This window comes from Prosopis cineraria, unplaced genomic scaffold (assembly GCF_029017545.1).
Source record: "Prosopis cineraria cultivar Desert tree isolate PC_DT_omini unplaced genomic scaffold, ASM2901754v1 PC10, whole genome shotgun sequence".
Lineage (NCBI taxonomy): Eukaryota > Viridiplantae > Streptophyta > Magnoliopsida > Fabales > Fabaceae > Prosopis > Prosopis cineraria.
In genome coordinates, this window is record NW_026555341.1 from 13981773 (window position 1) to 13993070 (window position 11298).

At 29.6% G+C, this 11298-nt stretch overlaps 1 protein-coding gene across 1 annotated transcript; it reads left to right on the forward strand.

Moving 5' to 3' along the window:
- Positions 1-7413: 7413 nt before the first annotated feature.
- Positions 7414-10797, forward strand: LOC129321485 (IAA-amino acid hydrolase ILR1-like 4). The gene is made up of 6 exons (XM_054967253.1): positions 7414-7836; positions 9000-9125; positions 9208-9522; positions 9642-9770; positions 10031-10413; positions 10514-10797. Exons 1-6 carry the CDS (start codon positions 7450-7452, stop codon positions 10530-10532), a joined length of 1359 nt encoding a protein of 452 aa, XP_054823228.1. The 5' UTR covers positions 7414-7449; the 3' UTR covers positions 10533-10797.
- The last annotated feature ends 501 nt before the right edge of the window (positions 10798-11298 follow it).

The following is an 11298-nucleotide window of genomic DNA, read 5'->3' on the forward strand; positions in this document are numbered from 1 at the left end:
ACTTTTTGTAGACACCTAATTCGCATCATTTGGACGTTCGACGGAGAATTGGGGCAAATCAAAAGTTGCCCCAAATGCTATCAAATTGACAACAAAAATTTATTGTTAAAATTCGTGCAATTGCGCCATGGTGCATAGTGCCACAAGCCATAGTGCATGTCACAGAGGTGAACATGCCACAATGCATGTTCAATGAGCTGCGATATACACCCTAAAACTTTTCAAAATTTTCTTGTTTTCCAATTTCTTATACTAATGCACTTATGTTTTGAAATGATCCCGTGCTTTCACATATTTGTAAACTTTGATTTGTCTATTGGGAGGATTTTGAAAATAATTTTAGTTTTACAAACTTAGGATCCTAATTTTTTTACCATTTGAAACTTGGTATCATGTTAACTACCTTGATCCCATTTCCCCGTTACTTGCGAATTGGAGTTAATTATGGGATTAGAAGGAGGAGGATATTACATGACACATTAAGCAAAATCTCATTTTTACTCCCTCATTCTGACTTGATTTAATGCAACTTCTACCCTATCCTAATCTTGAGGCTATTCATGATCTAAAATGTCAATCAGCAACCCAGAAATATGATTAAATTAATTAATCACCAAATTTACTAATTATCCTTTAATTAGCAATTACCATCTAAATTTAGAACTTAGAATGTTACAATGTTGAACGTAGCTGACACATTCTTATAGGAGTTAGGGAGGTTTATCTTGTAAGCATTGTTATTAATTTGTTTCAGCACTTGAAAAGGTCTATCACCTTTTGGATACAGCTTTATCTTCCTCTGATTTGGAAATCTCTAAGGCCTAAGATGTACCCAAATCCAATCTCTAGGTTCAAAGACAACTTTCTCACACCCTTTTAGCTTGCTTAGCATACTGCTCATTTCTACCTTCAATTGAAGCCTTCACCTTAAAAAGGGAACAAGACGTAGAGTACGCATTTAAGCTTAAAGTAAGAATATGGCCTAATTTGCCTCCTTTAAATGTATATTTGTGTATTGGGCCTTTAATATAGTGATTTGGACTCCCAACACATATTATAGCCTCTTGAAAATGAGAATCTTTACTTGGGTTTTTCTTTACTTGGATGACTTGGCTTTGAGTAATTTAAATAATTACTTTAAATGGGATCCTATTACATCCATTTTATTCAACTTAGTTTTCTATTAGAGGTTATTTGTTAAATATATTTGCTTCCTACCTTACCATGGTAGGTTTATTTGCTATGTTTAATCTTTTCTACCATAGTAGATGCTTTTCTATCATGATAGTCTAATTTCACAATTGTTTTATGGTAAGGAAAGTTCTTTCTATCATAGTAAACTTTATGAAAATGATTTTAACTCTTAATTATCATGATTGTTCCTTTTCTACTATAAGAGTTTAAAATAATATCTAAAGTTCTTTCTACTATGGCAAACAATTATTTAACATGGTGTAATGACCTCTGTCATTGACCTAAAAACACCTCCTATTAAATCAATTCTTAAATCACGGATCAACCATGCCTATAATATTGAAATCTAACTTTCAACAGTGAGTGGCCATTGAATATAATTTTTTTTTTGAAATTCTAGCTTTTAATAGCAGGTGGAGCCACCTGCTATTGAAAGTTCTATACTGGCCTTTAATATTACAAAAATTTTACCGCCTCTACTTTCAACAGCAGGTGTATTTTAACCAATGTTAAAAATCCCCTATAAAATACAAATTCTATACTAGTGAATTGTCCAACACTTCCCTAGATGCCAACTAACTCACCAAATGATACTATTAAGTAAATATAGTATAATTGAATTTAATGCATAATTTAAAACCAATCCACGATGTTTGGTTGTACATTAATTCACAATTCCCTTTGGAAAGCTCATTCTTAAGTTTACTGAAATCATGTCACCTACAAGATATTTCATGAATTATGACTTCCCACATTAAAGAATCCTTATCTAGATTTGGATTATCCATTACTTTCAACAAATTTACCTTCCTTCTTCAAGCTCTTTATCTCAATCCCACCCCTTTCTTTTACTATTACTTCTCTCTAATTACCTGCATAGCAAATAAGTTTATGGTAATCAACATTTTCCTTTCCATTCTATTCTTACCCATCATATTCCATTCCATTACTTTTCTTTCTGACAAAGAGATGACTACTAAGAAGCAATTTGGTTGCTAGAAATGGTATGAATTAAAAAAATGAGATAAAAAATGAACTATATTACTTAATCCTTGATGATAAAATTTAATAGCATACTAAAAATATAGGAGTCACCATGCTCAATATAAATCTCTTGAATCATGACTCCTGTGGGAGGGAATAGGTTAAGGGAATAGTACATCCACATCTCCTCTATCATCAATATTTTAAATATATGCTCCTTTTATTTAAAAATATAAAGCATTTCTAATCGAATATCACCTCTAATAAAGTAGTTACCTACTTTTAAATTGACCTTATCTTTTTATATTTATCCCTATAAAATACCTTACAATAAATATAAAGTCATTCATCAATAGGGACACTTAAAAAAAAAAGACAACGATTACATCTCGAAAGACTAAAAATACCTTACATTTCTGAATGAAGGGAGTATATATAATGAGATTTTGCATGATGACCTCATTCCTCTTATATATTTTCATTTACAAAATGTAAAAACAAAAAGATATGAATAGATTTTGTAACAAAATTCTTGCTTATCCTATAATTAAGTGATAAGAGAAAAATATATAAATACTAATTAAATAGATATGAAATTTTAATAAATTTAATCAAATATAAACTTTGGTAAAAAAAATCAAATATAAACCAAAACATATATCCATTTCATTATAAAATATACATTTATCACCAAACTTTGATCAAAGAAGCATAAGCCTATAATATAGGCTCAGGTTTAAGTTTATATGCAGCTTTTTTCTAGGCTCAAGTCCAAGCTTATGATAGGCTTGGCTTGAAATCTTTTTTAAGGCCTACTTCATGCTTCTAAATTTAGGCTATAAAGTATTTAAGTAAGCATCTAACCTATCAAAATCTATATTTTTATGTAGACTTCAAACCCTGTATATTTCATATTTTAAATAAGTTTAAAGGCTTAACAACTATTTAAATATAATATAAAATATACAAATACATCTAAATAGGCCAAGCCTCATGGGCATACAGGCCAAGCTTAAGAATTTAAGTCTAGCTTATTTAGACATATAGCCTTTAGGCTAGTCCTATTTATAAAAAGGCTAGGCCAAGGCAGGATGTTCGCTTGATAGGGACATGGTTAATTCTCACTCATACTCCTAATCTTATAAACCAAATTATTTTTGTTTTCATAAACATGATTAACTTATCTTCCATCTACATTATGATTATTTTATTGTTTATCTTTATTTTTTTTAATCTATTACACTCTCTCTATCCCAAATTATAAAATATTTTTAGAGAAAATTTAGTATTTTAAAATATAAAAAAATTTAAGAAGATTAATATTTTATTAAATAAGTTTCTTCTAATATTACTCTTTCTCTCTCTATTTAATTTTCATTTCTCTTTCTTTTCAATATATCAAATAAAGGATATTTTGTTAAAATAAATTGATATTTATGTATATTTAATAAAATTTATTAATATATGAAATTTATTTAAAAATATTTTATAATATCAAGTGCTTGGCTCAATTAATTCAGAGGTTGATTTAGTTTAATCAAAATTTTTAAATTCAACTTCTAGTCAAAAATTAAAGATATCAAAGTGAAAGTATAAAAAAAAAAAAAGCTTTATAATTTAAGAGAGGGGAATATTTCTTTTTATTTTAGCAAGTAACCGGTTCATAAATGTTACATAAAGTGAGAACACTGTAAATACTTTCAAGAGTCGAGGCTCCTTTTTAACATGCAAAAGGTGTTAAATAGTGACACGTAAATGGGGCGGAGGAAATAAAAATGAAATACACAAGAACCAAGGTGTCCTTTGACTAATGATATGACAGTGATAATTAATTTCTGACTCTCTCAGGCTATTATTGACACGTGAGTAGCAGTTGAAGCATTTGGATATGTCATTCATTTCCACTTTAATGCAGAGTGATAAATATGGTTTCGGTTTCTGCCTTCCCAACGTGATTTTTATTTCTCTCTCCTTCACCAAGACGGCACTCCCTAATTACTCACGTGTCTAATCTAGCTACTAAGTCCACATTTTTTGCTTTTTTATTTTATTTTTCGTATGACCACTTGTTATTTGACAGAAGGGTACGGCAAAGTTAATTACTTTTAAAAAATCTAGTTTGGTAGTGAGAGGTGAGACTTTATTCAAAAATGGTGACTGGTGAGGGAGGGAGTGGATTTTTTTTTTTTTAACGAATGAATGAATGAATAATACTCTTCTTAAAAAATATTTTATATTTTTTAATATATTTAAAAGTATAAAATATTTTTAATTTTTTTAAAGTGTAATCATTATCTTTTTTAAAAGTATCTTTATTAATAATAAATTTATATTTATTATAAAATGTTTAATAGAAGTAGATATAAAAAAATAAGATTAATTTAAAAGTAAATAACTATTTTATTGGAGTGAGATTAAGTTAATAGTTTTTTATATTTTTTAATGAAAAAAGTATTACATTTTACTTTGCTGACTTTTATCTTGTTATTATTTTTTATATAATACAAAGTTTAGATGAATTAAATATTAAATTTATCAAGAATAAAATATTTTTTCAAATTAAAAAAAATGCTTACAGCATATCAGAAGCAAGATTTAAATTTACAATATTGTAAATTATAGGTTAAATACTTACCTATTAGATCAACTTTTATAGGTTCATATTGTTCTTTATTTCATATTTTGTATGAGAATAAATAATTATTTTTAAATTGAATGCTCAAATAAAATAATATTTTTATTAAATACACATATCTAATTCTTTTTTTCTATAAGCAAATTCCACGCAATCGCATTTATTCCATGCACAAAAGTTAGAAATCAAACCTTCAACTATTACCCATTAGTTTAAAAGATGGTTTTTACCATTCATGTCAATTATCTTATCGTGTGTTATTTTTATACACATCTTTATCTGAATTAGATTAGACACAATTCTTCTGATTGTATGAATGTATGTTATGATGAATTAATATTACTTTATTACAAAATTAAAATATATTTTTAATTTTTTAATTTTATATAAAATTTTAATTTGATCTCTTTATACACTTTTTCAATGATCAAACCTTAATATTTTTAATTTTAAATAATTATTTTTGTTTTAATTATTGTAATTTAAAAAAATAAATTTAATATGTCAATATTTAAAAATATTCTGCCACTCTTTAAAAGTTGAATGTAAAAAATTTTTATAATGAAACTAATTGAATTAAAATTAAATAATTAAAAAGCTATTTTATAAAATGAAAGGATTATGTAAAGCTAAAATAATACAAATATAATTTTACTTTATTATAATTAATTTAATTTTTTAATTTTTTATGTTTTGAAAAACTTAGATTTTTATGTGAGGATAACTATAACTGGAAAATTGACGCTACATAATATAAATAAGTACGCTGAGTCTGCGAATTCCATCAATATCATTCCTTTTTTCATTTTTTTCACCAACCCACCAATATCATTCCTGTGCCAACTTTTGAGGTTGGAATTAAATTACATAAATTAATAATTTTGTAGACTTGATAACCTTATCTTAATAAATGAGGCTTATTATTTTTAAAGTTTTTTTTTTCCTTGGAGTCCGACTGTTACATTATGATGGGAGAGAGAAAAGCAGCCCATGATTCTCATGGGGAAAAAGTACATTGGATCCTGTTCGATTAATTACACAGATAAAAATAATCAAATATAAAAGTGAGATTATTATTAAAACAATATTTATTTCATTATTATTTAATAAATTCGATCCTGTTCGATTAATTACACAGAAAAAAATAATCAAATATAAAAGTAAGATTATTATTAAAAAAATATTTATTTCATTATTATTTAATAAATTCTCACCTTATTTTGTCATATGGAGACAGTTTTACTGAATTTCTGTTTATTCAAAATAAACGCCACTTCATCATTTTGTTTTGTTTAAAAAATTAAATGCATACCGTCATAATCCATACCTAACTCATAATAGCTTTTTTGGAAAAAAGAAAAAAAAAGAATAGCATTCCTATTGTTAACGTTTTTTCAATTCCAAGGAAAGAAAGAGGCTCAAACTTTGAGAAATACACTATTAAAGTTGAAAAATCGTGAATTTAATGAAATTTATTATTTTTAAAAGCAGAGAAAGTTTTATATTTTATAAAAATATAATATAATAAAAAATATTAAAAAAAGAAAATTTTATAGATCTCAATCAAAAAATTTGTTTTTCAAACTTTGAACTTTAATGTCATAATCTTTCCGCTTAAAAATATATAATATTTTTAAATTAATTTTTATATTTTAATAAAGTAATTATTTATTTTTTAATTAATTTAATATTTTTATATTTATCTCTATTAAATACACAACAATAACTATAAAGTCATTATTAATGGAGATACTTTTACAAAACAAAGACAATAATTACACTTCAAAAGATTAAAAATGCCTTATATTTTGTAACATCTAACTCCTCAAAAAATACTTATATTTTTTAATAGAGAAAAAATCTTATTTTTATAAGTTTTTTGTTATTAACTATTTATTATATATAAATCACTTTGTAGAAAGATTATAGTTTTTTACAAATCGTTTTATATAAAAATAAATATTTATCAAAAATTTATGTAAGATAATTTTTTTTAAAAAAATAAAGGATTTAATAAAGTAGACTAATTTTTTTTACACAATATCAATCAGGTCTCTTTAATTTTAACTAATTTATATGTTATATAATTATATAGTACCAAAAAAAAAACAGAGAGAGTAAATGATAGACTAATCACATTCCTTGTGATATACTCTCTTTATTAAAAAATATAAAATATTTTTTGAGTTAGATATTAAAAAATATAAAGTAATTTTAATCTTTTGAAATGTAATTATTACTTTTTTTTTAAGTGTCCTTATTGATAAAAAATTTATATTTATTGTAGAGTATTTAATAAAAATAAATATAAAAAGATAATGTTAATTAAAAGTAATTAATAATTTTATTGAGATGAGATTCAATTAAAAATGTATTATATTTTTGAACAGGGGAGTATAATTTAAAAAATAATAATAGTGAGTAAAAAGAATTAAATTATAAAAATTCGCATTATTTAGATCAAAAATTAAAAAACACGCATTGTTATTGTCTAATCTTATCTTAAATATCTTTGAATGAAACTAGAGAACGATATGAATTTTTGTTAGACTGGACTTTTCCATAACAAGCAATTGTGGTATTTAAACCATCTCCAAAGCAATTTCGACTTCATATCTGCCACTTGGTCCCATGCCATGGACCTCCTCCTTCTTCGTCTCAGACATTTTCTTGTACTCTCCATCTTCATCAGTTTCTTACCTTCCTCCTCCTCTTTCATCTTCCACATTCCTACCCACAAGAAATGCTCCAATCAAAGTGTTTCCTTGAAGCAGAAGATTGTTGAGATGGCTTACGAACCCAGTACCTTGAATTGGATGAAGAAGATCAGGAGGGAAATCCACGAACATCCAGAGCTTGCTTATGAGGAATTCAGAACAAGTTCTGTCATTAGGCGTGAGCTTGATCAGATGGGTGTGGCTTACCGCTGGCCGGTCGCTCGGACCGGCGTCGTGGCTCAGATTGGGTCTGGGTCTCCCCCTTTCGTCGCTCTCAGGGCAGACATGGATGCTTTGCCTATTCAGGTTACCTCTAAGAAACAGTCTTTTTTTTTTTTGGCTGGCTTTGTCCTGATTCTTCATTTCTTGATTTTTCCTTGCGTGCTTTTCTCTTCTGGGAATTCAGATTTTGATATAATATATGTATGCATGGAATAATTGGACTCTGGTTGTTGAAGGCGAAGTTCTGCATGCTATTGTTAATCGCATAATCTCAGAGAGACTCCAACAAGCTAGTTACTGCGTTATTCAATTGGACTCTGCATGGATGATTTGCCAGTCAGATTAGCTCTACAAGTCTCTTTTGTTTCTGTTCTTTTCTTAGTTCTTTTTCCCGTTCCTCTCTTTTCTTCTTCCAGAAACTGAAAATTTTGATGCAGCGTAGTAATAGTTGGAGAAGGATTGACGTAGATGCGTCCATGTGTGTGTGTTCATGTTTCTTGAAGTAATGTTCTGCTATGGGTTATTCAATCACATAAACTGTTTGATTAAAAGCTTTAGAGAATCAAACAAATTAGAGATCCATAAGTTGTGGGTCATTTATTCTTTTTAAAAAGTTAACAACAGAAATATAAGCTCTCTGTACTGTTACTGAAAGATAACTTATAGAGTAAGGAGTTCACCATTATCTCGTCTTTTCGCGCAACCAATTTTTCTGCTGGACTTGTAATCCCAAATTTATTATCCAATAAATAAATAAATAAATCAGGCAACTCTTACTTGTTTGTTACCTAAGTCTTTAATGAACTCATGACATCTACTAGAACTTTTAAAGGATTAATAATGTACTGGTGAATCATAAAAAAAGATGCCATATCTATATACTTTAATTGTTAAGATAACAAACACTTGACAACTTTTATTTGACCTTATTTTTCCTTTACAGGCTCAATTAACATAAAATGAGATTAATTATGTAACTTATTCCTAATAGTTTTGGGTGTGTATGGTGGGGTTTACAAGCTCTTTCAGAGCATTGCTTTCTACATTTTTTTCTTTAGATCCTCTCATTTGATATGATGAATATTTGAGTAGAGAAATATTTGTGATGCGAGCTCTCTTCTCCTTTAGAAACCAAATATATTGTCAAGCCTAAATATAAAACCATAGTATAATTTCAATGATTCAATCACATACTATGTGCGTGCTATTGACAAATAAATCCCATGTTATGCTGCGATCCCAAACAGGAGCTGGTTGCTTGGGAACATAAAAGCAAAGTAGATGGAAAAATGCATGCCTGTGCACATGATGCTCATGTGGCCATGCTCCTTGGGGCTGCGAAGATACTGCAAAAACTGCGAGACAAGTTACAGGTGAAGTGTACTTGTGGGAAAAAACGAATGAACCTTGGAATTCTTATCTCTTTGTGCTTATAAAATTATTCTTCACATGCAGGGTACTGTAGTTCTTATATTCCAACCTGCTGAGGAAAGAGGCGTAGGTGCAAAAGAAATGATCCAAGAACAGGTGCTTAACAAAGTGGAAGCTATTTTTGGCCTGCACTTAGTGATAGAGTATCCCCTAGGTGTTGTTGCATCAAGGCCGGGTGATTTTCTTGCCGGATGTGGAGGCTTCAGAGCAAAGATCACTGGAAAAGGAGGGAATGCAGGTTTTCCCCAGTATTCTATTGATCCAGTTTTGGCTGCTTCAACTTCAGTCATTAGCTTGCAGAATATTGTTTCAAGGGAGGCAGATCCTTTAGATTCTCAGGTTTGAGTCCAATTCTAAAGGAAAAACTTTGCATGATGAAATTCAAACTATTCACAATTTCATTTATAATTCAGATGAATACATCTAATTTGAATTCAACGGAGAAATTTACTTTGCAGGTGGTTTCCGTGGCATCGGTTGATGCAGGATCTGCCCACAACCTCATCCCTGAATCCACTACATTTGCTGGTACCTTCAGAGCACACGGCAAGAAGAGCTTTTATTCAATAAGGAAAAGAATAGAAGAGGTAATCCTTCTCCTGATATTGCATATTTATATGCTACACGATCACACAAATTCATGCATTCCATATTGCCGTTCTGATTAAAAAGTCTAATTTGATGACATAACTCAATCTATTAAAAATGGACATGTGAGCATGTCAGAGGTAAGTCCCAAAGAGATGCACTTTATATGTTTGCTTATCTATTCTTGATTAATTGTTTCAATCTATTAGCCATTCTTACTCACAAGTGACCGTTCATATGTGTGACTTGGTTTGCGTAGGTTATTGTAGGACAAGCAGCAGTACATAGGTGCAATGCAGAGGTTGATTTTGATGGGAATGAGCATCCGACGATCCCTCCGACCACAAACCATGAGAGAGTATACGAAATAGTAAGGCAAGTCTCAAGTGAGATTGTTGGGGAAGAAAACACTGTATTAGCTCCTAAATTCACAGGTAGTGAAGATTTTGCATTTTTCTTGGAAAAGGTGCCTGGGACTCTCTTGCTTGTGGGAATGAGAAATGACAAGAGTGGGACAATTTATTCTCCTCACAACCCTTACTTTGTTGTTGACGAGGATGTTTTTCCCATTGGAGCTGCAATTCATGCAGCATTTGCTTTTTCTTACCCTTCATATTCAAATTCAGAGCCTCATTCTCAGTGGTAGTTAAATCTTACGTTCTGTGTCAAAATTTTTGTACTATTTATTCTTTGGCTGCTTGTTGAAATTCATTTGATAGTAATCAATTATTTAACAATCTAGGTGCGCTTCAGGATGCTAATCACATATACGCGTTCCCACAGACACATTGTTTGACCGAGACGTCTGTCCTTGTTAGAAATTGAATAGCAGACGCGCGCGCGCGCGCGTACATCCCAAAAGTAAAGGAAAAGGTTTCTGAGTGCCCCTTTTGAGATGGAACTATCTTATTTGGTAGCCAAGCACAAATTAATTAGCATTATCATAGTGAATGAGACATGTTTTCTTACATATTGCAGTAACGTGATGAATGAGCTATACTGTTATTATAGATGTAATTTGTCTTCCCATCATTATTTAATTTGGTTAACTTTATAGAAACTAATACATCAGATAGCAGATAATAGAAATTGCAGTAACTGGCTTGATAAAGTATGTATTACACAGACAACCTTGAAGTCCACACAGAATTTATTTGATACATAAATTTATAGCAGCCAGCATAAGCAAAATATAACTATACGAGAAGCATCGCAAAACATACAGAAAACATCAAAGTCTCAGCTCACAGAGACTCAACAAAGAATGAGTGTGTTGTGTTTCACTGCAAGAAACGTAAGCATGAAAGGAAGAAACCCGATGATCATTGTAGGGTAGCTTAAGCTTCTTGGAGACCCGGAAGGTGCTGATGCACTACCACTGTTTGGATCGCCATATTGAGCAGCCACGGCTATAACCATAACAAAAAAACAAGCAGCTAAAATGGTGAACCTCATTCTTGCAGCCATATCACTCTGTACAATGCCGTTTCAACTTTCAAAGTTCTATTTTGATTTGAATGAGTGTGT